This window comes from Rhodofomes roseus (genome assembly GCF_022264815.1).
Source record: "Rhodofomes roseus strain CIRM-BRFM 1785 chromosome Unknown C8Q71scaffold_17, whole genome shotgun sequence".
Lineage (NCBI taxonomy): Eukaryota > Fungi > Basidiomycota > Agaricomycetes > Polyporales > Fomitopsidaceae > Rhodofomes > Rhodofomes roseus.
The window spans coordinates 72,493-100,343 of record NW_025952973.1 but is presented as its reverse complement, the minus strand read 5'-3'; the positions used below and the strand labels follow the sequence as shown (position 1 = coordinate 100,343).

Below are 27,851 nucleotides of genomic sequence, written 5' to 3'. Positions count from 1 at the left end.
TTCTTATCCTCAGTAGTACTTGGCATCTTACGCAATAGACGACCCTATGTCTGCATTCATTTCCCTGGTCGGCGCATCAGCAGTGAGCGGAGCGTACGGAAATCCAGGTCGTCCGTCCCAGGCCCGACACTAGTGCGAATGCTTGCAAAGTCAGTCGTTGCTGTCATCACGACAAATTGCGCATGTACCAGAGCACGGAGTACACAAACCATCAATTGCGAGAACGAGAATGCGGAGATACCAGTCCATCCTCATCCTCGCCCTCGGAACTGAAAAACCAAACTATACAACAGCAAGTGACGTGACGCAGCCTAGCTACAGTCGCGTGAAGACACGTCGGACGGTGGTGAATGCGTCTTGCTGAACAGCGCGACGACAAAGAGAATGCCGGCCAGATGGCATCACTGCAGCGGATTCGTGAGCTTGTGTCACTTCGAGGGACAGTACGCACCGCACGCACTCATTCCACAGATTCCTCAACTATCTCTCCGAGCAACCACCCGAAAATTTCCTTTTCCCTCTTCCCAAACCCGAGGATGGACTTGGCGAAGCGGTAGAGCTCCCCTTTGACAGCGATCTCGTGCAGTCTCAGTGGGCGGATGTTGGCATCCCAGAGCAGCCGCCTGTATAACCTCTTGAGTTCCCTGATGTCGCCGATGGACTCCGCGTTGCAGAACCCATACAGCTTCGACAGCGGAAGATGCGACTCGTGCACCAGATACGTGTCAGAGTCAATAGCGATGACCCCTTTGAGTTGCCAGATCGCCATTGAGCGACCGAGATAGGAAGGGATTTGAAGAACGTCCAACAGCTCCTCGCGTTTGTGCCACCCGCAAGACGACAGTAACGGCTCGACTAGGGACCCGAGCGCACTCTCCTCGTAGGTGAGCCATATTTCGTCGAAGGTATGCAGTTGGCAGAGGCGCCTGTAGACATCTTCGAGCGTCCTCACTTCGTGGTCGTTTCTGCAGACGCAGAATCCAAACTGAGTCCAGATATCTGTCGGGGGCAAAAAACCGATATGACGGAAGATATGTTCACAAAGGTCAAAGCAGAGTTTCTGCGATACGGGCCAGGTTCTCTTGATTGCATCTATGTCGGGATGATCAGGGTCTGGCAGTCCGGTCCAACGACAGAACCGTGCGATGGCAGCTTGCTGCTTCTGTTCAACATCCCGGCGTGGGATACCCAGAGATGGTTCGACTATCCATCGATGCCTCTGGTACCATTTGAAAGGCTGACTCCTGCCTGCAAGACCGGTCTTGGCGTATCCCAACTCGATGACCTGGCACAAGACTCGATTACGCCGCCATTGTCGAAGTGACTTCGCAGGGATCTCCAGGGTGACTATGAAATCGACCCAGAAGTCGAAGAGTTCGTGAAGATTGCCGATTCTGGCAGCAAGGACGAAGCCATACTCCTCGAGTGTGTCGATGTCGTCGGGGATGTGGTGGCGATGGACGGCGCGCACCAACCGGTCAGCTTCATCGAGCTGGCCGCATTTGGCGTTGCATTCGAACTTGTGTTCAGGCCAGTCGTGCTCTTGACAATCTCTGCCGCAATAGTTGGCACTCGACAATGTGCAACCTTTGCACCTCTTTGTGGCGTATCTCGCACACTTCGCGCAGTATGTGACCATGCTTGGCAACTGAGTCGACCGTAATTGGAGCGTGGCAAACTGTGTTCGCGGTTAAATCTACCGGCCCAGGTTGATGAGGCAGTAAGCCAATAGAGTAAGCCTTTCATTGGGATGTATACACGACGCACCAATGCTGACAGCTGAATTATTTCCCAACCTGAGCCTTGAGGCGAGTCTACGACTCTCGGCACTCAAGGGCACCGTGAGTAAGAAGTATCACTGGAATGGAACAACACGTAGCGTCAGTTTCCATGCTGGCGGATGAGATTTCAGCACCTTAGAGCTCACCTTGTGTTGTTGTAGTCGTGTGCCAACCCTGAGGCCTGAGGCCTGAGGGCCGAGGCGTTGCACTGGTGGCGCAGATCAACTCGCGTAACGAGGATCTTACCCTTTTGGGAGGCAAGTACTTCAGGTTCATCAAACCTAGGGAACCCACGTATGTACTGAGTGGACGCCTGAATGGTAGTAATGAAGCACGTTTACTACTAGTGATCACCGCGACGCTAAGGCTCGCGCGCCTGTACACCCTAAATTTAAAAAGCAACCCCTTCTGAGATATAACTTCGCGGCCGGTCGTCATCTACTAATGATCGCGGTCCGACGCTTCACTCAGCACTGCGAGTGTGCGTGAAGCTGATCAGCCCTATTATCTGATACCGTGCACCAGATTGAAGAGTGCGACAATCCAACGAGAACGAAAGGGTCCGAAAACATCCTTGGCATCGTCCTCTCTACTACTACTATTAGTAGTACCGGGATTGAGGCCCACTGCCGCCCAGCAAGTGACAAAAGACGGAGTAGTATAGCCACAGTCACGCAAAGACGCGTTCTAACTGCTAAGGAGGTGCAATGAAGGCCGGCGGCGGCGGGCAGTCGGATTCGCCGAAAATATAGCTGCAGCAAGTTTGTAAGCTTGTATTGGGTCGAGAGGTGGCAGGGATAATGTACGTACTCGTACCGCCTGAGCAGCCGCCGAAATAGTCTCTGTTCTCTTCTCTCGAACCCAAGGATGGAGTCGACAAAACGGTAGAGTTCCCATTTGACGGCCGCCCTGTGCAATTCCGTCGGTATGACATTGTCATCCCGAAATAACCGCCTGTACAATCGTTTGAGCTCCCTGACGTCGTCCATGGACTCTGCATTGCCGAAACCGTAGAATATCCGCAGGGGATGACCCGGCTGGTTGATAAGGTACGGCTCCTCGATCAAGACCGCTGCTTTGAGCCGCCAAACCAGCTCCCAATTGTAGCCAGGAAAGCGAGGGGCTTCCAGAACGTACAGCAGCTCCCTGCGTCTGCCCCACCCAGGCTCGTAAGCTGACAGCAGTGGCTCGATGAGGTCTCCCAGCACGCCGGTGTCGTAGGCGCGCCATATTTCTTCGAATGGGTGTAGTTGAAAAAGACGCTTGTAGATCTCTTCGAGCGTCCTTTCCTCGGAGTCACTTTTGCAGACGCCGAATCCGAAGAGGATCCAGAGGTGCGTGGGAGGGAAAATCGAGATATGACAGAAGATGCCCTGGCATAGATCGTAGCATATTGCCTGCGAGTTCGGCAACGCCGCTCTGATTTCGCGTAGGTTGGGATCTCTAGGATGTGGGAGCCCGGTGTATTGACAGACACGCGCGACGTCGGCATCCTGTTCATCTTCAAAACGCCGCGGGATGGGCAAGCACTGTTCGACGATCCATTGGTTCGCTTGAAACCACTCAAAGGCTTGACTCGTGCTGACGCGACCCGAATTCGCGTATGCCAACTTGATCTCCTGGCACAAGACCCAATTCCGCCTCCATACACGAAGTGACCTCGCAGGGATCTCCAACGTGACGATGACTTCGACCCAGAAGTCGAAAAGTTCATGTAAGGTACCAGCCTTGGTAGCACGCACGAAGCCGTACTCGTGGAGGGTGTCGGTGTCGTGAGGCATGTGGCCGCGGTGGGCGGCCCGCACTAGCTGGTCGGCTGTGTCAAAGTGGGACGAAGACATCGACTTGCATTCGAATTTGTGTTCAGGCCAATCTTTCCCCTGACAGTCTTTGCTGCAGTAGTTGACGCCCGATAGTTGACACCCATCGCATCTCTTCGTGGCGATGTTCGGACACATCGCGCAGTAAAGGACCATGATGAGGCGATGGTGCAAATTTGAAGGCGCGTGAGTCGAAGGGTTTGGCCGGGTCCAAATGCGTTGTAGATCAACGCTCCTCTAGATCTGGAGGGAGGGGGCAAGTCAACAGAGTAGTCTGGCAGTGTCGCCGCAATCGGCGCACCAGCAACGTTATCTCGGCTCGGATGTGCGTGGAACTGCTCGGACCTCGGGTATGTTCTTGGCACGCCGCGATGCCTATGCAATGCCACGGAGTCCGGATCGGGTCAGTCATGTACTACGCTCGTCGAAGGAAACCCCACCTAGGCTTCAAGCTTCAAAGCTTCACGGCTGAGCGTAAACACCACTGAGCTGAGTGGTGGTACGGTACGGTACAGTGATCCCGGTCGCGCAGGTCAGTATGGCCTCGATCTCGTCGCAACCGTGGCAACGGTTCATCAGCCCATTATGGTAGCTATAGTGGTTGGTACCGGGCAGTCCTGGCCGACGTAAGGCTTCAGCGGAGGCGATCTCGAACCCTGAGTTGCATGTTGTCAGGAATGGAGCACTGTCTGCATATAAGCAGACGTTATCTCCGAGCTACTGCCTGACCAGCAGGTTGACTGGCGTAGTCACCATAGTCGGGTACCCCGATCTGGTACCGGACTTACAACGGAACGCCCCCAAGGTGAGGGTTCTACTCTCGCCCCGAGACGAAGCATATTGTCCGAATAGACATACCGTCTGATGAGTTCGGTGCTCGAAGTCAGCGGGTCTCTGGAAAGGCATGCCATTGTGTCAAGAATGCCCAACAAAAGATGAAGTCGTGAGAAGTCGTCGGACGTACGTGATACAGTAGGTATAATGTATGGTGCAATGATTGTCTGCAAACGTGAGAAACCAAGAGAACTGACGAAGAAATACTAAACCAGCAAGCAGGATAGTGTGGACGGAACGCCTGTCCAACGCCCGTCAGAGAAGACCATCACACGGTCGAACGCGAAGGCCACAGGTCGCTTTATCTCTTGCGTAGTTGCTCGCGCAGAGTTGAGTTCTCCGTCTGCACGTTGTTCAACTCCTCCAAAAGGGCCATCTGCTGTATCTGCTGAGAGCCCCGTATAGACTCGATCTCTTCCTTCGCCCGAGCGAGCGATGCGTTGCACTCCGCAAGCTGCGCCTCCAGCTGCTTGTTGGCATTGGCAGAGCCACCAGCAGATGCTGACTCTTCCGCCAGAGCGAGCATACGCGCACTGAGGGCGTTGTTGGCGTCCGTGAGCTGACGGCAGGTCTCGGCTTGCTCTGCAGCTTGTGTCTCGATCTCGAGCTTTTCGGCAGTGATGCGCTCCATCGCCTCAAGCAGCTGCTGCACCTCCTCCTCCCTGGACTACAGTGTGAGCACATCGTATAAAAGCAATACAGATGTCGTGACTTACATGGCTTGTTGCTTGGCCATCATCGTGAGATTGCGGTCCTCGAGCATGTTGACCTGCTTTTGGTACGTCTCGAGCGCGTTGCTACTCTCCTGAGCCAGCTTCTGAGCGCGCTCCGCGTTCTTCTTCAGCAGATCGTGCGCTTGTGCGAACCGGATGAGGCGCTCGATGAGCGCGCGGTCGTCTGCGATGAGAGCCTGCACTCTGGTCACGAAACCTTCCACACTGAACGCGCCGGAGGGCTGCGCGGCAGTAACTCTTGGGTCGTGCAATGTCTTGAGCGACCGCACATCCATGTCCGACAACGATGGGTTGCTGCGGCTCGCGAGGATGGGACTGGCAGGAGCACCTGGGCGAATGTTTTTCACACTTAGCTTGCTAGCGCGAGCTTCTGGGGACGGTAGAACGGCCCAGAGAGGCTGCAACAACGCGACGATTGATGCAGCATCGGTTGCAAAGTCGAGAGGTCCTCGCGGTGCTTGCAGGTTGGCCACTGCCATCTGCGCTATGGATTGTTCCTAGATGTAGTTGAAAACGTCGTTATTCCAGCGTCGCTGACGTGAATTCTTAACTCACCCTGAGCTGCGTTTCGAAGTCCCGCGCCTGCGCTTTCGCCTCGTCTCGTACTCGTCGTGCCTCCTCGACCTCTTCGAACAGCGCCTCCCGCTTATCGAGACCTACGCGGACGTCCATCTCGAGTTTCGTCCGCAATGCGACCCACTCATCTTCCGCACGGGCATGTGCTTCGGCCTTGGCATGCATATCTTCAATATGCCGTGCGACGGATGCAACCAGGCCGATGAGCGAGACGTCCCGCGACGTAAGCACAATACCATTGGTATGCATGAGATCCCGCAGGGCGTCTGAGCACTCTGCCAACACCACCTTGCTCTGCGCGCCGTCTTGCAGTGCAGTCTTCTCCGCCTCCCATGACGACCGGTCTATGTCCCATTGGAGCTTCAGGTCTGCCATCTGCCTCTGTGTCTCCTCCATCTTCTTCTCCCTCGCCGCCAGCATGCCCCGGAGCTCTTCTCGCTCGTGCGCGAACACTGCCTCCATCTCTGCAACCTCCCCGCTCTGCTCCTCCAGTACCTCCAACCTCCTCTCAAGGGTGTCGACCTCCCTCCGTCGTTCCTCGAGTTCCGCGCGATCCTGCCTCCACACCGCCCTCTCTGCCTCGAGTTCCTGCAGCCGCACATCGACATCTCCCGCCCTTCCTGCAGATTGCTCGAGCGTCGCGATCGTCTCCTCTGCCGCTTGGAGGTCCATGCCCAGCGATGTTTCTATCTGCTCTTTCTCTAGACGTAGGTGGGAGAGCTCGCGTGCCATCTCGCCTTGCTTCGCGGTCGCGGCCTCGAGAGTGGCAGTAGCGGCCTTGAGCTTCTCCTCTAGCGCAGTGACTTCTGCTGTTGTCGGTGGTAATCGAGGTGTAGTGGGGGTGACGGCATCTGAGTGGCCCGCGAAGAAGTGTTCGAAGCGGCCTCTCGATGATACTGTGGTCATGCTCGTCGCGGAGGATGGTGTTGGGCTCATCTGCGCACTACGGCTTGGAGAACTGTACCCGGACGCGCTGGAGTCGCCATCCGGGGGTGCGGCCTTCTTCTCCAGACTGCGTACTGAGTAGCTGAGTACCCCTGCGCGGTGCTCGAACAGCTTGCGCTGTATTTCGTTCGCGCGTTCTGAGACACGCCATAAGTCCCTCTGGGCCTGCTCAACCTTCCGGTTCGCTGCCTCCAGTTGCTCGCTTGACTGCTTCGATACGTTCTTGTAGGACGCGTTCGCCTTGTAGAGCGAGGCTGCTGCGTCACGGATTTTGGTCTCAAGAGCGAGCTTCTTCGTCATGGCCGCGAGCCGGGAAGAGAGCACTTGGTGCTCCTGAGCGCATAATGGACGATTCTAGCGAGAAGCAGTGGGACATGAACATAACAAACGCACCTTCTTTAGCTCTTCCACCTCCTCCGCACTTAGGATCTCGCATCCTCGGCTATCCACGATCGCCTCGCTCGCGAGGAGACTGATGAGGAGGTCGTCCCGGGCATTGTATACGACCGACGCAGGTCGTAGTTCCATATTGACAGGTTTTCTCGCGAGCTCTGAAACACGGCTAGGGAGCGGGCGAGGCGATGACGGGCCCGCGCCCGGTGAGGAAAGCTGTCCGGACGACCCGTTGCTTCGTGCGGGGGAGACGCCGTTCGACTCACGCGATGATTGTGGGGAATGGAAAGAGCCATTGCCCGGGACGCCCTCATCAGTGGTCGAGGCCGTGGGGAGCGGTCGCTGCCTATCCTTCCGGAAGAACAGTGCTGCAGTTGTCGTTTTGGGACTGTCTAGCGGGTTTGGCGACGAGGATTCCGTTGGGCTCTGGAGCGGCGAGGGCGGCGAGGGCGGCCATGACGGCTTGGGCGTGACAGCGAGGGGCGCAGGACTTTGAGTAGGTGACTGGAAGGCCGAAGTCGGTGGAGGAGTTGACGGAGAGACGGGGAACTGCTGGGCGGTCGGAGTGGTGGGAGTGCCTCCACCGGCGAGGAATCGACGTACGCCGTTCATGAACGATTTGTATCGCTAGGGCAGAATGCCCGTTTCGAGATGGAGGGGCCCAATAACGAACACAGGGGGCCAGTCGCTGGTCAAGAGAGGAAAGCGCAGCCGAGCAGATGTCGGGAGTGCTGTTGCGAAATCCGAAGCGGTCACCAGTGGCAGATCGAAGTCGCTGGGACGGACGTAGCTCCTTGCAGCGAGATGCAACCCACTACTCAAAACGAATCACCCTCGGATGATACCTGGGTATATTCGCGGGTGCATTGCGCCAGGAATATCCCATCATGTTGAAGTTACGCTTCGCGAAGTACTACATACATGCCTCGTGATGTTCGCACCATATAAATTAGTTCCCGCGTTATAATGCTATACTATGTTCTAGCAGCCGTCGTTCCCTTGCAAGAATGAACACACTACACTATACAAGGCTTCCCGAGAGGATGTGTCAATATTTATAGCACGATGTCGTACATAGGTAGCAGCCACGATCATGGATGCAACCGCCATCTTGACGCGTTCCATGCCCATGCCATGCCAAAGCCCTGCATTTATAATGACGCGATCGACGGACCAGCCGATGGTAGTTCTGGCAGGTCAGGAACCGCATCTGCTCGCCCATGCTGATGGCTAGATGCTAGGAGTGAGGAGTCCAACGACCTCATCCTCTGCCCCAGTAACGCGGCCCGATCGCAACCGCACACACGAACATCATCGCCACGCTCCCTACCTCGAAGACGAAGTAGGGCGACCGAGGTCCAGCAAAGAATGCAGCGAGCGCGATGGCTAGCATGCCGTGTCTTGGGCGCAACATTGGTCCGCCGAAACTACATATCCATACGACATTCAGTGGCGAAAGTAAAGACGACGGAGCAATGTGACACTTACGAAGGGCCAAGTAACGAACCGCCTACACCTGCCCATTCAACCAATACGAGCCATGGCGCGACAATCAGCACGTTTCGGTCTGAGCTCCAGCCCCACCCCGAGCCGGCGCCCCATACAGCCTGAAGTCCGGATCCCGCGAGCGTACGCACCCAAACTGCGAGTACAGGGGCGGCTATAGGAAGTAGCCATGTCATGAGCAGGAGGATGTGTCTGTTCATGTTGTGTTTTGACATCAAAGCATCGAATGAGCCAAGTGTGGGGCTAGTAATAGGCGATGTCGGTGATGTAGGAACAGGAGATGACGGATTGCTAGGCCCTTCACGGGACATGAGTGGAATCGAGGTTTCTTTCGGGTTCCTCGATGCTGAACGGACGACAGCGCCGCTAGTTGCGCACGTGTAGAAGTGGTAGATCCACGCACACAGGAAGGCGACCTGCCATGGTATGAATACCACAATCAGGATGAAGACGAAGAGCATCGAGAAAAGGGCATTCCTTCGTGCTCCGATGACCTCTTTTGACCTGCAAATGTGTCAGCAATGCAGTCGGCATTATGATCATGACCCTCAGAACTCACCTTGCTGGTCTGCGAGGACCGCATGACAGCGCTCTTGACGCAGCTGCGAGAACAACACTCATCACAGCCCAACTGACACACGCCAGCCCCGCCACCACAAGCAGCAACAAAGGGGCAACGCCCGCCAACACCGGCGCGCCGACATTCCCAAGCCACATCCCCGCCGGAAGTGGTAGGAAGGACACAACAACACTGGACACAAGCATCCTCGGCAGCCATCGGGCCGCCAGATGGGCTAGCGATTTACTGACACTTGGTACTGGGCTGGGTCCCTCTCCAGCGCCCCAAGCATGGTGCAGCGCGAGCGCGACGCCGCCGACTCCCCAGGCGACGACTGCCTGCGCGTATCGTGTACCCCATCTCCCGAGTGTGCCCCACCAGCTAACGGAGATGTGCAGGCTCTCCACCGCGCATGACTGGTCGTGGGAGGTATAAACGGTTAGGTTGAACCCGTAGAGAGGGGCGGAGACGAATGGGCCTGAGGAGTGGGAGTGGAGGAGTATGTCGTGGTGTGGCTGGGACTGGAGGAGAGAGAAGTAGTGCGTCTCAATGTGGCCGGAGGTATGCTCGAGAAGTGGCGGCAAGAGTGCATCTATACCCTCATGTCAGTCTCTATAAAGGAGCCGAGCCTTCTGTATATCGCACCTGTACATGTTGTGGGTTCCTTCAACGTAGGTAACACCTTGTACACTATCAATGAGTCGGAGAGTAGGTTCGGGAATGCTATCTTCGCGCGGGGTGAACTTGCTAGGGTATCGATCTTCGACCCCGCCCAGAGCAACCCTGCGATGATATATTAAGACAGCTAATAACTGTTGCGAGAACGGAGAGTCTACTCACCGAACATCCCCAAGTCATTTACAGCCGGTTCATTGTGAACAAAGCTCGCTGTCAACCAACCTCGCCCATCCGCACCCTCAATCGTCACCGCGACATGCTGATGCTGTTCTGAGGTACCAGCTGTGATGTCTGCCACGAACACAACCACTCCCTCGCTCTCGTCAGACCCTTCATCGGGCACGGGGAACGGCTTTCCCGGCACTGGCTCCGGTACGAGCTTGAGCTCCGTAGGCACAAGACGCGTACACGGCGTGTGAGCAGACGAGGGGCAGAGGTAGACGGAGACTCGAAGGGGGAGAGGATGGTGAGGCGATACGGGGGCGATTGACCCACGGGACATGTAGAGAACAAATGGGCTGCTCGATTGTGCGGGTACCTCGGGGACTGGGAGGAGATAGGTGCGCGGCTGGGTAGGTCCTCGAAGGAGTAGCGCGTCGGAGTATTGCACTTCCTCTGGTCGAAGTGCCCTCAAGTCTAGGTTGTCTTTGTAGCCGTCCGTAACAGGCGTAGGGGGGACGTGCCCGTCCCGGAGCCATCTATCCAGAACCTGTCCGCGGACCTCTGGCGGATGCCCTGCCACAGCAGCCACTTCGATCGCCGCTCTCGCGACGCGCCAGCGCACCTGGTGGCACCAGACCATCTCTTTATGTCCGACGCCAGTCCAGGCCCCCTCCAGAGCGCTGGTGAACACTGTCCGTCGATAGGGACCTGAAACGCCTCCGCTTGCTTCTGGAACAGGCAGAATACACGACTCGGCCGGTACGAGCAGATCGGTCGCACCCCCACATAATGATAGAACGGGCGTAGGGTCTTCTCGCAGGATCTGGAGGTTTCTTGCCAGTATGCTGTCTATGCGGCGATCGAGCCGAGCAGGAGGAAGTGTTTGCGCAGTAGACATTGTAATGAGAGCGGAGACGTTCGGGTGCGGAAGCAGAGAGACCGCAACGGTGCCGCCCATGGAGTGACCCAAAATGATGATGGACGTAGGTTTTTCGTAGAGGGAGAGGATGTAGTCGACGGCAGCACGAGCATAGTCCGTCTCGGCATCCAAAGTATGACCGTCAAATGCGGACAAGTCCTCGTTGAATTCGACTGTCATAAAGAGGCGTGAAAGGCTGCGCGTAGACTCAAGTGGAACACATACGAGCAAAGAAGTCCACAGGCTGCTGGGGACCGGGCTCGAAGACGGGCGAAACATGGTATGGAGAAGAGAAGTACTGGCGCGTCGCAGAGGATGCTATCGAGCGCACTTGATGCGACGAACCAGCATTGCCGGGGATGAAGAGTACTGGAGAGCCACGGAGCTGTGCTATTGCTTAATGAAACCTTCGGCAATACACCTTTCACAGCGATGTAGCCCACCTCAACAGGGCCCTCCCAGCCAACTTCGCGGTACAGGAAGAGTGAGTAGCGGGATGCGAGAGGCGTCCAGCTGGTATTCAAGCCAGCCTGCAGGACATAGGATGGTGACATCCACGACATGCGACATCCCTGCGGTGAGAGGGTCTTCACGACGTCGAGACCAGCGCGGTAGAAGGTAAGCACGCAGAGAAGCGCGAGTACTCCGAGAGAGACGAGAGAGCGCATGCCGAGTACCACACTGGGGTTAGTGCTCGTCGCCTGCTAGCCTCAGGGCATGCACAGAATGCAACGTTAGTTGATGTACGCGAGCTCAGGTCGTCATCGAACAGTCGTCGTTTGGTCGACGGTCGTCGCATACAGGTCGCATATGCCTGCAGACGCTCCGAGGCCAGGTCCGAGCTGGCAGCTGCCGCCCCGTCTATGAAAGCCTGCCCTAGACCTATTACACGTGATCGCGTCGCTGGGAGACGTCGCGTCGAAACCTGAAAGGACTCTCGAATCCATCCGGCTGAGTACTGGGAGCCGCCTCCATTCCCGCACGCGGGGTCGAGAGTCTCGGGAAATACCCCGTACAGTTTCACATAATTAGTGTGTCTCTTTTCTGCCCGTTGTCGAACAATTTACCGGTGCACTGGCAGCAACGAGGCAGGCGGCAAGCGGTCGCACTAGGACAGACTAGGACGCGCCAGGCTACGCGACTGTAGTCTTTGATCGGTGTCTACGGTTGCTTCCGCTGATGCCAAGGTTGACAAACATGAAAGCCACTATGTGTCGAGCTCACAAATATTTTGTTATGACAGATGAAGGACGTACACTCACTGGCACACATTGACCCACAAGCCGTCTTGTAGATCAAACCCGTGACATCGACAAAGTCGCTCACGGAAAGAACATACGCAGCCGCCCGCGGTCGCGAACGGGTCAGCAGTGGTGAGCTGCTGCTCACCTACGACAATACGGTGAGAATTGCAACCCGTTTCATTCGGTGGCGTCTGACGCACGACGTTTGTAGCGAGAAAGGCCTTCCAGGATGGTATGCTGAATTCGACCTACGCGTCGGTCATCTTCCAGGCCTCGTCAGGCTGTAGCCACGGCGCCAGAGGGACAATCAAACATACTCTGACTGGGGCATCGTCACACTGCCTGCAAAAGTTCTAATATGTACGCAGCCGCAGCGACTATGCATGCATTTCAATCAAGGACACATAGGTCCCATAGGTCCCTTCGAGGTGGTGCTACGATCTTCAGTCGTTTGCGGCCGTAGACTGAGAGACACGCACCCGCATCTTGCTTGTGATCTATGACCGAGTCGAACGCTAACTCTGAATTGCAGTGAGGATGTCTCCCAGACGTCCCACCTATTATGTCGGGTCTATGACATGATGTGATGGCTACGACAATGCAACTTTTGGTCAGATGAACAGGCGAGTGCACCGTCTTCTACACGGCCACTCCAGAGTGCGCAGCCCTGCTGATCAGAAGCCCCGATTTTTTGGCGGCAGGTCGTTGCGCCTCGACGAGTATCATACTTACGGTGGACGAGTCAAATCATTGAGTCACCCGCTGGATAGCCCGGGGCCGCAGTCCTGCGGTACTTTCTCGGTGAGGTATCACACTAGTGGGCCTCCCCAACGGGCGCCGGATGTTGTGTTTAATATGCTCACTATTCCTGCTCCAGTCGCCGATGGTGCCTGCCCCGACTATGTAGCGTCGGGATGAACAGGCCGGCACTACGAACTATTTCACCTGCCGAGATCAGCATTGGGTCCTCGGCTTGCCGTCTGCCACGGCTACGACTTATCCCACAGAGTCGCCAGGCCTACAAGCGCAAGGGTGCATCTAGGCTATCAGCACAAGGTTCGCGACTAGGATCAAACAGACAGAGCTGCATACGCTGTGCAGAACATAAAAGGCGAGTGCACTGCCGTGGGTCCTTTGGCGCTCTAGGTACTATTGAAAAACATCCGGCCGGTGCGGAGAGATTCTCCGACGCTCGCTATACCCAGTGATCGTTGTGCAACGACGACTGAAAGCGCTCCTCCGCGATCTTTGCGAACGGCCGTCATGGACCATTTTCGTGATCGTGCTTCTCAGTTCGATGACGGTTTGGTCACGGCCGTTAGAGGCCCTCTGAATTACGACGGCCAGTTGACCGTGTTCAAATCGGCACTGTTCAGGGTGGTGCAACCGTGAAGACTTCCAGACTGTCCATGGCATTGTCGACGCTCCTCCATCGGTATTCTGATGGAGTAAGCCTTCGTCAGCAACTCGGGGTTCGGAGTCTGGACATGTTGTGCGTACCTGCTCCTGCCGCTCATTGTGCTCAGGAACCATGCAACAATCCCGACAGATTTGATGTTTTAATCTTGCGTCGTCCCCAAGGCATCACATCTTCAAGTTGGCCGCGACAAGAGGGCCACTTGTTCCGAATCCAAGACTGCGCGAAGTAATAATAGCGTGGCACCCGCGATTACGAGTTCTCCATCTGCTCAGCGTATCCTTCCACGACGTGCTGCGGGTTGAAATAGCATGCACGGCCCGCTCATCATCAAATTCGAGTGTCCGAGAAAAGACTGCGATCCATACGGCGACAGGGCTCATAACGAGTAAGTGAGTCACGGATCAAGTGCGTCTGCTGACAACATTGCTCTTCAGATCATGACGGTGTTCTTTGTGGAACGGACTCGCGTCTGTGATCGGTAGCATCGCACTCGCGAATGGCAGTCCTTGTTGGCCTCCTCATGGAACTGCTTTGTGGACGGGCCGTATTTGACTGCCGTTAGCGTGTTCGTAAGTATAAAAGGGCGAGTATGCTATGATGTTCCAACACTCCTGAACACTGCGTCGACAACCGCATACCTCAACGCTACTGCAGCTTCACTGCTTGCTACCGTCGTCCCTCATCAATATGTTCAAGCCTTACTTCGTCGTCGTGTTTGTGGCCACGCTTCTGCTGCCAATCGCCACGGCGGTCCCGAGCCCTGTGAGCAAAATTTCTGTCACCTACAAGCGAGATTGCTGACTCTGAACCGTGCAGGCCGCCGGCGCAGAGGATTCCGCTCCTAGCGCGCCTGACGTACGTATCTTCCCGTCTCTGGGCCTGACCAGACGTCCTCATCATGATATGTGATCAGTGGCGCCGCACGGACGAGTCCCTCGTGCGCAAGAGCCCTGTGAGCCATCCTTTTGTTCTTTCACCGTGGGGCCCGCAGAATCACTCACAGGGAATTGTGCAGGTTGCTGGCGCAGAGTACGCCACCCCTAGCGCGCCCGATGTACGTACTTGAATTTTTGCAGCTCGGCGACCAAGTTGAGCAGAGGGGCATGTTGTTAGTGGCGCCGTACGGATGGGTCCCTCGTACACAGAAGCCCTGTGAGTCGTATGTTGTCAGATGCCCGCAGGATGACTGACCAAAAATCGAGTAGGCTGCTGGCGCGGAGGATGTTGCCCTATAGCGCGTACGTTGGTGTTGACGTGACCAGTACTAGAGGTTATTATATCTGAATGATAGTGGCGCTGTATGAATGAATCCCTCATACGCTCGAACGATGCACACGTTGATTTCATTCGATGAACACCCTATATAAAGAGGCGCAATGGCCAGGTTTGGAGAAAGTTATGAGTGCTCGTGTGAAAGGCTAGTGTTATTCATTCGTAGTACGTTATCAGTGTGCCGGGCATGGCTGACACTTGCTACTATAGACCTCCGTCCGCTTGATTCGGGGAACAACGGGAAGGGGGTGTTGGTCCGCCTGCAACACTGTAGTTTGTACCTGTATACGACTACTGCCTGGCGATCAGAAGGAATGCCATGTGTATCGTTCGAATAGTTGATCCCACTACTTGGAATTAAAGGGTAGTCTACCCGTGGAAGACCACACAAACAGCGCGAGCGATAGAGGCCCAAGCTGCAAGCGCAGGAGTTCAAGTTGCAGAAGGCGGCGGCGGCTCGGGCGATCGAGCGAAGACGGCGGTGCTCGGGCAGTGCACGTGAAACTGACGACGAGTGCCAAGTGGCGGCAACTTGCCATTCCTGGACGACCCCACTCTACGATCCCACCGGCTCTCAGTGCGAGCCTCCCAGCCACCGCGGGCCTCCTCCCACCTCCTCCCCCTCCTTCTCCTCGTCGGAATGGCCGACAAACCAGACAGCTTTTTTGACGACTACCCCGATGTCGACCAGTCAGGGTGCAGGCTTCTTGGCCCAACAGCTCTGGTACGCTCCCAGGCACGCCTGTTCCGTGCTAGTTCTTGCGAACTTAGTCGCTGCGCAGGTCACTCAGGGTCTCATGGGCGTGCTGGTCGTTGCCTCCCTTATCTACAAGAGACATCGAGAGAGCCCGAGACGCCCCTGGCGGATATGGTGCGTCTTCCTGATCAGCGCACGGACGTTCAGTTGCTGACTGACTGGTGGCTGGCCACAGGCTCTTCGATGTCTCGAAGCAGGTCATCGGACAAATGGTCATACACGGAGTTAATGTTCTCGTATCCGACACTATTGCCCACCTATCCTCCGGCAATGCGTGTGTGTTCTACTTCCTCAATATCCTTCTCGACACCACAATAGGTACGTCCTACCACCGGTCCTTCTGAACAGTCATGTCTTAACCAAGCCCGCTCCGCAGGTGTCGGCATCATCTACTTTATTTTGCACATTACGACATGGCTCCTCAGCGAGAAATGTCAACTCAAAGGTTTCGAGTCTGGGCAGTACGGCTCACCACCCTCCTTCAATTATTGGATTCGCCAGGCTACAGTCTACATCTTCTCCCTCCTTTCCATGAAGATGCTTGTCATCGCGCTCTTCGCCGTCTGGCCTGGCATCTTCATGCTCGGCGATTGGCTCCTCACCTTCCTTGGTCCAAGCGATGCCGTCCAGGTCATCTTGTACGTACCGCCAGTCTCAACCTCGGGTTATTTGCAGACACTGACGGACATGCAGCACCATGGGCCTTTTCCCTATAATGATGAACATCATCCAGTTCTGGCTCATCGACTCCATCGTCAAGTCCTCGCAAGCCGCCGCCGTCGCCCTCCCCACGCTCACCCCCCGCTCCTCCACCGATGGCGAGCACGAGCACGAGCCGCTCTTCCGCGCCTCCTCAGACGACGAAGATAACGACGGCGCCTTCCCCGCGCGGCACGACATCGAGAACCCGCGGCCGCGCTCGCGCTCGCTCTCCGCGGACGCAGACAGGCTCGGTCTCCCCGACGAGCCCAAGTCGCTCGGCTCGGGCACCTCGACCGCCGTCGGCTCGACCCCGGGCACGCCCAAGCCAAAACCGATCGACATCAAGCGCGGCGTGGAGGCGCACGCGTACCCGCCGAGCCTCGCTGGCTCGAGCGTCGACACGAGCTCATCGGCTGCAAGCTCGTTGCACGGGCGGTCCAGGTCTCCGCGGGCGAAGCGAAAACACTCGCCGCCGCCGGCACTCCCGCTCCAGCCGATGTCGCCGCAAGCTGAACGCCAGGCGACACGCCGGCATACCCACAGCGATAGCCTCACCCCTAAGCCCGCCGATACTCAATATGATGAGAAGGAGTGGGCGGACTGGGGTGATGAGGGTGATAACTGGGCAGAACGGGTGGGCGAGGAGGAATGGACAGGTAGGCGTATGGAGGCGCGCAAAGGGGAGCTAGACAACGTATGGGCACGACAGCATAGTGCGGCTCTATCTATCTCGTAGTACCATAAGTATGGGCCAGTCTGGGTTTGCTTGCTGTCTGCGCACTTTGCTGTCGTCTATTGTGTACCATACCCTGTCACCATTAGTTCATCTTCACACGGAATGATAGAGGACCACACTGCTACGATTTACACGAGGAGTGAAACGGATGCTATTGAGAACTGCACAACGGCAACCATGTACATGCGAGACAGTTACGTTCGAACCTGCCAGCGAGCAACCAGGAAACGTTCACTGCGTCTAACCCAGGAAGAGCATACCCTACATAACATTTAGTGCATATGACGACAGGAAGAGTGAAAGACTGCGATGGAGAGACTAAAAGTACACAAGGTTGAGCATAGACAGTTGTAAAGCAAAAGACAGCAGGGGATGGCTTTACCGCCGCGGATGCATAGGAGGTATGGACCGGTAGTCGTCTGGCGGCGAACCGTGTCCGCCATGACCGAACTCGCCAGCCCTGTCAGTGTGAACCTCCGTGTAGACCAGCTTGCGAACGTTCTGGTGAGGAACATGTGGAGATGTGTGAGGCTGGGCATGGGGAGATGCATGAGGGTGAGAGCGAGGCAGCCGGTCATCGACCATCCGACTGCTAGCACCTGCGGGTAGTGCGTTCGGTGCGATAGGTCGACTTGAGTAAGACGGCGGAGCAGCTCGAGATTGAGGCGGCGTGCGGATATCGTTGGGTCCAGGCGACAGCATCATCGCGAGAGATGGGGAGAGACCTTGATTTGAACGGGGCGTAGTGGCAGCAGGCTGTGGCGTGTCAGATGCTTGTCTGCGCTTCGGCGGTCCTGGCGAGAAGCCCGGACCCAGACGTTCGTCCGGTGTGTGCGGTGGTACGTCGTCTGGATACTTGCGCTTCCGAGGAGCCGCCGACTGAGGTGGTGTGTGCCCAACGTGGGGACTAGTGATATGCGGCGAGCGGGCGTCTTGATGAACTCGCGCTCCCGGTGGCGGGGCAGTCGCGCCAGCGTTGCTCCAGATCTGATTAGACCACGGTGGTGGTGGAGGAACATGCCTGCTGCTACTGGGATCAGCGATACCAATCGGTTTGCCGTTCTCATAGGGATTTGGAGGAGGAACAGGAGCCGACCTATGAGAATGGTGGTGTGCGTGAGGCACTGGTGGGTGCGGCGCTCGAGGATGTGGTGCTTGAGACGAACTGCCGTTGGTGAGAGGCAGACCTCGGGGGAGCATCTCTTCCACTGGCTGGCCTGCAGGAGGCGATCGCCTGCCGCCCGAGTTCTCCGGTACACCAGGTGTGAATCGGATGAGCTCCACGAAGAGCGTCTGCGTGTATGGCGGCGGCAGCTTCATGTAGATCATCTCCTTGCTGAAGTTCTGTAGCATCTCCTTTGTGTTCACATACACATCCGGATCCGGACTCTCTGCGAAGCAAGTGAGCAAGCTGTGCATGACTGACACATGAAATTTACATACCTCCGTACTTCACGCGCACCTCCGAAAAGGGGTATGACCGATTCTTGCGAATGCAGCACAACGGACACATGAACCTTCGCACTCCACTCGCGCTGTCCACTGGGAAGAACACGCAGCCAGCGTGGTAGAGCTTCTCACAGACCTCGCACTGCACGGTAGGGTAGTTCAGCAGATAGCTTGTCCTCCCTCTGCATATGCATCGCGTGTTATCACGCCAATCGGGGTCGACGTCCTGACCGAAAACAAACTTCGGCCGTCTTCGCTTCTTGATTCGCACAGGGACCGGCTGTCCTGCGAGGATACGATGAAGACCTGCGAGGTCCAAACCAAACGACACCTCGGGGTTAGGCGAGACAGCGAACTGAATCTTATACAGCTTGCGCATGTAGTGCCGCACTTGTGGAATGTACTCTGCACGCTGATTGGCCGGCTGCGAGGCGAACGACAGGAACTGTCCGATGACACCTGCCAGGCGATCGACACGGTGGACGACAATCTCGAGCTGCTTCCACTCCTCGGAGTAGTTCTTCGTCACTTCGGGTGCGTGAAGAAGGATGGTGGGCAGATAGCAGAAGTGCCAGTTCCGCTCCTTATGGATGGTGCCGTTCCAGTGGTGGTGATCGCAGAACGGACACGAACCGCCGTTGGCAGCGCAGACGCCGTGGAATCGAGCGAAGCAGTGATCACACTGAACAGCATCCGACACGGTGCCCTGGGCAGGAGGACGCACAGGAGTCGTACAGATACAAGTGAAGTACTCGTCGTTAGGAGGGAGGTCGTCCTCGGGCCGCGTTGACTCGATCACGTCCTCCATGAGGTTATGTGCGTGAACCTCCTGGTGCTGCCGACAGAACCATGGCAGGCTCTCCAGCCAACGGAAGTGGGCGGACAACTGCTTGTCGAGCCGCTCGAAGTTCGGGAGGGTGAACATCGTTAAGTGCTCCTTTGCGTACTTGCGCCACTGCAGCATCGTCTGGAAGATATCACCTTCATCCGTATGCTGGTAGCGATGCTTCAGTACAGCATCGCAGCGCGTCTCGAGGTCCATGGCGAAGTCGACCGTTCGCTTCAAGTCCGAGACAGCAGGAATGTTGAAGTCCTTGTCCGCCCTAGCCACCAGCTTGACAGCGTCCTGGACCTTCGGTTTAATCGTGCTCGCCTCCGGACTCAGCCACAGCTTCGCCTGCTTCTCGTAATCCTTAGCGCGAGCACGGGCGTCAAGCAGGCGGTCCAACAGATCAGGGTTCATCGGGATGCCAGAACCAGGGTGCGCGAACTCCTCGAGTTGCTCGATCGTCCGCTGTGGTTTGGTGAGTAGATCCTTCACACGCCTCTCCCATTCGTCGCCCAGTCGAAGGAGCCTGTCGAGCCGCTTCATGAACGGGTTATCAGGGGGCAGGTCGCACTGACGAGCGCGCGCCACCCAGCCCCGCACATGCTCCAAGAGCACCCCGTTGGACTCGTCGAGGTCCTCATCGAGATCTTTCAGGAGTTGTTCGCGCAGGACTATCTTCTCGACCTCCAGGAGCTCCTCGACGAGTACGTTTAGCGACAACCCGTGCAGTAGCAACCGGTCGCACTCCTGGATGTATGCGTCCCGATCGCGCGGAGACGGAGTGGTGTTCAGCAAGACGCGTGCCTTCGCCTTCGTCTCTTCCGATTCTTTGGCGAGGTTCCTGAGGAAGCCGATCTCCTGGCAGTCAAACCCGAGGTTCTCGACTTCCTTGAGAACAGCGTACAGGTCGTCAAGGCTGTGTTCTGGCCTGTCGGGAGCGTCGTCGATTATGTTCATGCCGTTCGCGCTGTCGGACGACGAGCGCGGCCCACGGATCTTGCGCGGCCGCTTGCGACTGGGCTTGCGGACGAGGAAGGCGTTCGCCGCATCAACCCACTCGTTTGCCCGCGCGACGCACTTGCGCAGCGAGTGCAGCTCCGGGAGATGGAAGTTGATGCGATCACCCTCAGCAAGGACTGCACGCAGACTGCGCAGAGATGGTCTCGCCGTCTCGGTGAGGATCTTGTTCAGCTTCGCTCTCCATGCACCAGGGACCGCCGCGCGCTCCGACACCTTCACCTGGATTTCCTGCAACTCCGCGTCCTCAAACCGTTTCCTGAGGATCCTGCTCTTCGGGTCGCACTTGCAGAGGTCGTCGATGTGGTCTATGCATACGACCTTGGTCGTGCACGTACACGTGATCTGCGAGAGGTAGCAGAAGACCTTGCACTTGGTGCACTGGCACTGGTCCTCGGCCCGGTCCATGCCTTCGAGAACCTCGCCCATCTGCAGTGATCGGGCCTTGTCCCGAATGCGCATCTCACGCACCATCATCTCCTGGAGGCTGTCATTGAGCCTGACGAAGTCGCATCAGCGCTAGCTCCCGCTGCCACAACGAACGAGGAACACGCACCAGAGGGCGGTCTGAATGGAGTGGTTCTGCTGCGTTATCGTAATCAGAAGCTCGTCGTGCGAGAACACCGCGAGCTTCCGGTGCTCCTGGTACCGCTTCACACAATCGAGGCCGAATGGCAGCCAGTCGGAGAGTGCGAAGTTGACAGCTTCATTGAAGTTGAACTAATGGCGGCTATAGTTAGCGAACCAAGCCACGCACGCGCACACACGCTGCGCCTGCAGGCAAACTAAAACGCACCCCATGATTGAACCCCGCGTGGTACGCCTTCGGGAACGTAATCACGAACTCGCCGGCGCGCTGGTTGCATGAGTACACATCGACGCCGGTCTCCTTGAGTCGGCTGGGGTTCATCAGGGTGACGAGCTGGAACAGCAGATCGGGCTGGACCTCGAAAAGATCCGGAGCTTCTCTTCTGATGGCCGCCTCGAATTTCTCCGCATCGTCGCCGGGGATACTGTACCAGGTCTTTGTCTCGCCCCAATGCACTGTGGTTATCCCGTGAATGTGAGAACACCAGATTCGGAGATGAAAGAAAACTTCTTACTGTAGTTGATGCTGTAGGTGTAGTGGTCCTGTTCCGCCGATAGTGATCAGCTACGATCTTCCAAATGCGTCATAGACTGTCATACCTCGTTGTGCCAGCAGAATGTTGAGAAAACCATGCCCACGTATGTCCAAGGCACAGTCATACCCGAGATGTCGCTCTTGATGTATCTGAGCAAGCTGTCAGAGAGAATCGGGATATTGTTCAAGTTCCACGGATCCTTAGAGTACGGGTCCAGTGGATGAGTCTCTAGCGTCGGCATCCCACTGCGATAGCCAGAATATCTGAGTCAATGTAGAGGAAGTCCACCACAACCGTCTGACTCACCTCCCGTGCGTCGTCGAGTGCACGTCCGCGCCGTACTCGACCTCGACGGTCTCCTGTTGGCTCTGCACGAGGCGCCAGAACTCGTTCTCGACATCCGTCTCGGTCACAACGACGTCATCGAGAACATTTACTGTCGGGTCGTTGGGGTCGGGCTTCTTCGTCATCTTCACGTCCCCGTCGCTTTCCAACTGCGATGCAGGCCGGTGCGACTTGAACCACAACCGGCGGAACTCACGGTCACGCGCCTGAAAGCTGGCTAGACTGTGCTCCTCGCCCTCATCGAAGCCAAAGTCGCCACCGGTGCCCATGAGACACGTATGGCAGAACCACTGGCCTTTAGGTATCGTGTTCAGCGGCGGATCGAGGCAGAACATATGGAAGCCTGTGCGTGCGCGATACATGAAGCGAAAAGGAAAATAAGCTAAGATACGCCACATACCGCAATCGCATCCGTCACACAACAACATTTCCTCGCCGCGGTCTTTCTTCAGGCATACCTCACAATGTAGCTGGACGACCGTGAGCCACCGACGAGATGCATACGGGCCACTCGCACACACCTCTGGGTTGCCGTCCTTGTCGGCCTGGCTGGCTGCGGATCGTGCGAATGGCAGGTTGTCGTCATTTGCGGCTGTCGCTCGACGAGCTGTGACGTATGTTAAGCCAGGTGGCTCAACAGCGCGGTGAAAAGCGAGCCACTCACGGCCTGGGTGTTCCAGGGATGACTGCCTGGTATTCCGGCGAGGCCGTCCCGACGCCTCTTCTGGCGGCTCTGACAGAGGGCTACTGGTCGCCGTCAACGGGCTGGACGGCTCGCTCACGTCATCCTCTCCTGTTGTCGGCTTCACTGCCTTCCCCGGAGCGTGCGTCTTGAGCTGCGGATCCCCTTGTTTCTTCGGCGAGAGGGTAGGCGAATTTCGCACCCGCTCACGATAAAGTTCGTACGGCAGGATGACACGGGCATATGAGTTCTTCATTTGGGTCGATAGGCCGGGGATGCCAGTGTAGCCCAGTAGGCGACCAAGGTCTGCCCACTTCTTGTTGCGGGTGACCTGAGTGAGCCACACCTTCAGGCGGACATCCGATGACGAACTCAAGAGCGACTTACCGCATCATAGCCACCCAACTTCTGGACCTCCTTCCGCAGCGACCAGAGATCGAGGGGCTTGTGATTGATGGTGGGCACGGTAACACGCGAGTTGCCCTGCTGTTTGTGATACCTGTACAGCTGCTCGAGGAAATTGACTTTTGCACGGGACGAGGCCTCGATTGAATTGAGGCACTGCAGGCGCGTCTTGAAGCGGAAGCGCTATCGCGGAAAGTTAAATGGCACGCTCGAGCGGCCGCAGTAGCCAGCAGACGTACCTCGGTGTCAGTCACAAACGGCATGTCCCATCCTGCGGGTGGCACAATCTTACACATCCCATACTTCTTCGCATTGTCCGAAATGGACCTGATGTAGCCCAGTGGGTCTTTCCACTGTTCGGGAGTAGGATGGAATACCGGGCAATCAGTGAGGCCAAACGGGCGATCGGTGGCATTGGGGATATTGAGGCTGCGGTCCGGCGTCTTGACAGTGGTCAAGTCGAGAAAGGGCGTCACGCGGATGGGGGGTCCGTCCCTGAGATTAATACGAACCGCACCTTCCTCGGTGACAGAGTCGGGCGCGTCGTCAGAATTGGACTGGGCATGGTTGTGGAGGGCGGCGATGGCGTCTGTCTTGGATTTGCGCGGGGCACGCTTGCTTTCCGACGGATAGCTCTGGGAGGCCTCACCTGTGGAAGCGGAGGGTGCGGCGGCGTCGGGGCGCTCGATCGGGGTGGTGCCCTCGACTGCGATAGAGAGGCAGGAGGTAAAGGTTGTAGAGGGCCTGTTGGGAATATCGACGGGCATGGCGGATGCGCCGGGGCTGTTGGTGCTGGCGCGGGGCGAGCGACCTCGACGGGCGGGGGTGCCGCGAGGAGTGGGACTCGCATGCATGGTGGTCGTGGAAACGGAACCCGAAGAAAGGACAGAGCGCCGTGAGTTAGAGGCCGAGGAGCGGTGCTTCAATATAGCCACCACCCATCGCCCTTCCCCGTGGGAGCCACAATCGTCGCGGAGTTTCCAATTCACACCCCGATCCGCGCCCTCCCATGCTCGCCGCGCCGCTCGCGCCCCCCAGCGCAGGTCGCGATGCCAGGACAAGTCCCCGCCACCGCCGCTGCGACCGGTGCAGCGGCTGGGGGGCAGGCGCGGCCGGGGGCGGCGAGGGCGCAGGCGCGGGATCAATACAGGAGATCCAGCCCGATCCAACTGTGGCGGGAGCATCACGATGAAACAAACACCGCGCCACACGTGCCGGAACTTTGTGGGTGCTTCGCCATATCCGGCATCTTCTCAGCCGTCTGCATCCACGTCGCCAGACGCCAGGCCCTGGCCATGCCGCACACACAACCCACACACCTGGCCTCGCCCAGCCACGTCCCCCTCCGTCCCCCCTTCCCCTCCCACTCCCCCGTGCTGCCACGCGAATCGTGCACTGGCCGTGGAGTCGCGGCGCGCACGCGGAAGCATCACGACCAACTGCCCAACAAGTGCGACTGCGATAACGAACCCCGTCGCCTGATCGGACGTCCAGCGACCCGGGCGCGCCCATCAGCGCACTGTGGGCGCATCGGCCGCCACGCCCCGCCTCTCCCTGTTTGGCGGGCGTTACCTGGGCGTTTCGCCGGATCCCTGCAGATTCGTCCTGTGGCTCCTTCTGATGCCCCCTTCCGATGATGATCACAGGGCGCGATGGAGCAAACTTGCTGATCAGTCCGCGAACCTAGCTGATCTGTCACCTTGTTGCCGCACTACCTCCCGTCCACCCCGTTTCCCCGTGAGACCTCTGCGCGGTTTCAATCGGTTCGGTGCAGCAGTGTCTGTCTCAGTCGCTACGATCCTTCCTGGAGTCGTGCTCTGGCGTGACGGCCGCCCTGCTCTCAGAGCCTCAACCAACCTGAGCGGCATGTAACTATATCCGGTATGGCTCCCACACGTACAGGCAGCCTTACGTGACAAACACGAAGGAGTGAGAACGATATATCGCCCCTATCTGATGGCGTCTACGAGTTGTATTTGTCATGACAGAACCTTTGCTTCGGCGACGCCGCGACGGCGACCTTCCCGAACACGGCCGCAACTGCTCCGGCGGATCATGGAGGACAAAATGAGACAAAAGGAATTGCGGGAGTACAAGTAGTAACTTCTGTAGCGCCTCCGGAAAGCGACTGCAATGAAATGAGAGCTAGAGATGTCGCAGGCAGACGCCCGCTAGCCAGTGCCCAACTTTACCGTCTTACTTATTTCAAGTGGCTCGGAATATACGCTCGCTGTCTCGTCTACAAGAATGCCGAGTAGGACACATCCGTCGAGCGTCCTTTCGGGGGGACAATGGAACGACTACGTAATTGTGCGCTAGGGCGGACTATCCACTCTGGTTGTGGGTCTTGCATCTATGAGACAGGTCTCAAACATGCATACTACTAAGGCAAATCTATGCAATAGGTGTTTCGCAACGGTATAGCTTTGTGAATGAAGTAAATCCGATGTTAGCCACACAATCCTCCAGGCAGCAGACACTAAACTTCAAGCCCTTCGACAGAGGACATACAGACCGTAAAAGAATTGCATCTTCATACGACTAAAGTATAGCATGCCTAACGCACAGTTGCAAACTGTAAAACAAAGATATCACCACTCGACATACAGGAAGATGATACCTTAAGAAAGCTGAAACCACGCTGTCTAAACAAAAACAAAAGCTCAAACGCACTGGCTCACGGTCGCGAGACAACTTCACCGGAACCAAGGAATACAAAACTATAACGCCGCTCCCAAACGAGATTGAAAGAGAGGTCCTGACGCAACAGATTAGCCACCATCTCAGGATGAATGTTGGGATGGCAAAACATAAGCCCCAGGAAGTTAACCTCTACCCCCGGCGGGACTCGAACCCGCAACCTCCAGATTAGGACGAGTCTGTGCGACGTGTCTAGAAGTCTGACGTCATAGCCATTAGACAACGGGGGCTTGCTATCACTGCGGCACATTAGCCACATGACGTGTCCCGCACCAATACGGTACCATTCGTCTCCTCGAGGTTTTTGGCGTGAGCGGTGCAATTGATCTATGGTTGTACCACGAACAAAGTCGAGTCATGATACAATGGGCTCGTGGCAGCCGCGCCGAATATGCACTGCCTCAGTCATGTCAACGACGCTGCAGTGCGACGAGCTTCAGCTGCTCTCAGACTGCGAAATAACCGACCGTCTGTGCCAATCAGCAGCAAAATTGCACATTAGACTCTACTGTCCTCGAAACCTACCCTGGAGCTCAGAACTCGTCAATCCTGCCTGTCAACCACAGAGCAGAACGGTTGTTCGTACCAGTCAGGTACATGACGGTCATCGGCTGTATCCATGTGACGCTGACATCTGAACATATGGTTCCTGCCGGATGTCAAGGGAAACCTGTCTTCAGTAGTTGCAACGGCACAAAAGGACGGCCAGTGAGCACGCACCAATTCGTCATCCATCCTACGATCCCCTTACGGTAGTATCCGGGTCGCTTTCGACGCGCCAACGGCATGTCAGAGTAGGATTTTTATCTCGCCCTCCGTCGCTCCGGTGAGGGTACGTCTAAAATTCACCACGAGATCCGGTGGGCTTGTTTTCGAGCTCGAGCACCACGGATGAGAGCGTATATCAAGCGGTGTGTATCGCGCCACGCGGATATAAGCTGATTGTTGGCTTTGATTTATACCGAGAAATCTGTTCTATCGGCAACCAGACCATTGCGGCGGTACCATTTGCCTGGGATACCTAACTGAAACAACGCATGAGCGCGTGGCCTAGTCACGTCGGACAGTCAACGTACCTCGCCCTAGGCGATAGCCCATTGGCCAACAACGAATTGTCAGGACGCCCCTGGTACATCTCTGCCAGTGTATTAATTGCTTGGGCATAGTTGGAGCTTTTGTCGCATCAAACAGGTATGTTTTCATGCTCACGCCAGCAGCCGAGCAGGTGCTGGAACACACGTAACTCGGCCCGTTGCGACAGGGTTGATTTCGGTTGGATCGCTGTCGTCACAAGCAACATATAGATGGACACGAAGGCAGTGCCGTACGATCAGAATCTAGGATACATAGCACAGCATAGAGGCCGACGTGTACAGCTGAGGAAACCGGCTGGAACTTCGCACTGTTAAGCCGAGATACCCGCGACCCGATCAGATCACTCACCGTGTTTTATTTCAGTGAATATAGAACGCCATCTCGGTGGATATTGAAAAAGTAGCGCGCGTACAGAACAGAAACAGGATGCCCGTCTCTCACGAATGACGAGCCTTTCATGGCCGCAGAATCATGTTCCGCTGGGCAAGCGCAAAGTGAGCTTGTCAAAATACGAATCATCAATTTCATTACGGTTGCTAAGCCGAGAACTCACCGCGCCAGCCAACCGCGACATCCCTCCATACTCCCGACGGTTATACCCTAAACGCAAACATTGCCACCGACTACCGAGCCCTGAGGAGCTGGTTGTGACCATCGACCATAGAAACAGATCAGGCTCAGACGCGCTAGGTATGCTCAGAAATTTGTGGGCCCCTTCACCATAGGCTGCCACGGTATCCACTACGCGAACGAGTTCTTCAGCGTTGAAGTTACAGCGCCGAACAAGTCAGACGACATGGCAACGGCGCACCATTAACATGTCACTGCGGACCTTACTTGCAGAAAACCCACAGTGGCCCCTCGCTGGTACCGGTATCGCCGGCACATATTTGCCGCGAGTCTGGGTGACACTGGGCTATCGACTTCATGTTCGCACCGCGCCCCAACACAGCGCCACAGAGGGGATGACATCTACACTACAAGACTGATGGTTATCAGCCAGAACGATGATCGGGACATGCCGACCACTATCCAGAACGTTCTCACTTCCGTATCGAAGCCAAACAATGTCCCTCTTCGTCTCCTAGGCAAGGCCGTGGTCGCGCTTGAGACCAACAAGAGCGTTCCAACTCGGCTTTTGAGTCCGGTGAGATTAAAGGCTGCGAC

The 27,851-nt window shown here is 56.7% G+C and overlaps 7 protein-coding genes and 1 non-coding gene across 8 annotated transcripts; 2 read left to right on the top strand and 6 right to left on the bottom strand.

Moving 5' to 3' along the window:
- Window positions 1-35: 35 nt before the first annotated feature.
- Window positions 36-2,092, bottom strand: C8Q71DRAFT_772010 (uncharacterized protein). Its single transcript, XM_047924380.1, has 3 exons — window positions 1,928-2,092; window positions 461-1,858; window positions 36-404 (listed from the first exon to the last, which is right to left on the bottom strand). Exon 2 carries the CDS (start codon window positions 1,637-1,639, stop codon window positions 461-463), a length of 1,179 nt encoding a protein of 392 aa, XP_047776381.1. The 5' UTR covers window positions 1,640-1,858; window positions 1,928-2,092; the 3' UTR covers window positions 36-404.
- On the bottom strand, window positions 2,080-4,204 carry C8Q71DRAFT_909233 (uncharacterized protein). Its single transcript, XM_047929031.1, has 4 exons — window positions 4,042-4,204; window positions 3,903-3,976; window positions 2,592-3,844; window positions 2,080-2,533 (listed from the first exon to the last, which is right to left on the bottom strand). The coding sequence occupies exons 3-4, from the start codon at window positions 3,755-3,757 to the stop codon at window positions 2,476-2,478; spliced, it is 1,224 nt and encodes a 407-aa protein (XP_047776380.1). The 5' UTR covers window positions 3,758-3,844; window positions 3,903-3,976; window positions 4,042-4,204; the 3' UTR covers window positions 2,080-2,475.
- Window positions 4,205-4,624: 420 nt separating this feature from the next.
- Window positions 4,625-7,987, bottom strand: C8Q71DRAFT_169423 (Up-regulated during septation-domain-containing protein). The gene is made up of 4 exons (XM_047916734.1): window positions 7,084-7,987; window positions 5,725-7,023; window positions 5,152-5,666; window positions 4,625-5,097 (listed from the first exon to the last, which is right to left on the bottom strand). Exons 1-4 carry the CDS (start codon window positions 7,693-7,695, stop codon window positions 4,737-4,739), a joined length of 2,787 nt encoding a protein of 928 aa, XP_047776379.1. The 5' UTR covers window positions 7,696-7,987; the 3' UTR covers window positions 4,625-4,736.
- Window positions 7,988-8,344: 357 nt separating this feature from the next.
- Window positions 8,345-11,575, bottom strand: C8Q71DRAFT_712513 (PGAP1-domain-containing protein; the record flags this gene model as incomplete). The annotated part of the gene is made up of 7 exons (XM_047920861.1): window positions 8,345-8,510; window positions 8,572-9,093; window positions 9,149-9,740; window positions 9,794-9,931; window positions 9,989-11,080; window positions 11,133-11,292; window positions 11,351-11,575. 7 exons carry the CDS (start codon window positions 11,573-11,575, stop codon window positions 8,345-8,347), a joined length of 2,895 nt encoding a protein of 964 aa, XP_047776378.1.
- Window positions 11,576-14,005: 2,430 nt separating this feature from the next.
- On the top strand, window positions 14,006-15,074 carry C8Q71DRAFT_771993 (uncharacterized protein). The gene is made up of 8 exons (XM_047924379.1): window positions 14,006-14,140; window positions 14,226-14,333; window positions 14,388-14,426; window positions 14,485-14,523; window positions 14,587-14,625; window positions 14,685-14,723; window positions 14,777-14,988; window positions 15,054-15,074. Exons 2-7 carry the CDS (start codon window positions 14,259-14,261, stop codon window positions 14,804-14,806), a joined length of 261 nt encoding a protein of 86 aa, XP_047776377.1. The 5' UTR covers window positions 14,006-14,140; window positions 14,226-14,258; the 3' UTR covers window positions 14,807-14,988; window positions 15,054-15,074.
- Window positions 15,075-15,392: 318 nt separating this feature from the next.
- C8Q71DRAFT_771981 (vacuolar membrane protein-domain-containing protein) lies at window positions 15,393-17,176 on the top strand. Its single transcript, XM_047924378.1, has 5 exons — window positions 15,393-15,567; window positions 15,626-15,714; window positions 15,776-15,918; window positions 15,977-16,238; window positions 16,294-17,176. The coding sequence occupies exons 1-5, from the start codon at window positions 15,484-15,486 to the stop codon at window positions 17,036-17,038; spliced, it is 1,323 nt and encodes a 440-aa protein (XP_047776376.1). The 5' UTR covers window positions 15,393-15,483; the 3' UTR covers window positions 17,039-17,176.
- A 51-nt stretch (window positions 17,177-17,227) lies between these two features.
- On the bottom strand, window positions 17,228-23,758 carry C8Q71DRAFT_169311 (PLU-1-like protein-domain-containing protein). The gene is made up of 12 exons (XM_047916733.1): window positions 23,129-23,758; window positions 22,872-23,072; window positions 22,467-22,815; window positions 22,324-22,409; window positions 22,203-22,272; window positions 21,764-22,145; window positions 21,522-21,702; window positions 21,437-21,464; window positions 21,130-21,377; window positions 20,890-21,053; window positions 18,482-20,832; window positions 17,228-18,429 (listed from the first exon to the last, which is right to left on the bottom strand). The coding sequence occupies exons 1-12, from the start codon at window positions 23,741-23,743 to the stop codon at window positions 17,417-17,419; spliced, it is 5,688 nt and encodes a 1,895-aa protein (XP_047776375.1). The 5' UTR covers window positions 23,744-23,758; the 3' UTR covers window positions 17,228-17,416.
- A 1,964-nt stretch (window positions 23,759-25,722) lies between these two features.
- On the bottom strand, window positions 25,723-25,819 carry C8Q71DRAFT_t104. The gene has a single exon. It is a non-coding gene; the product is annotated as a tRNA-Arg (tRNA).
- Between the last annotated feature and the right edge of the window lie 2,032 nt (window positions 25,820-27,851).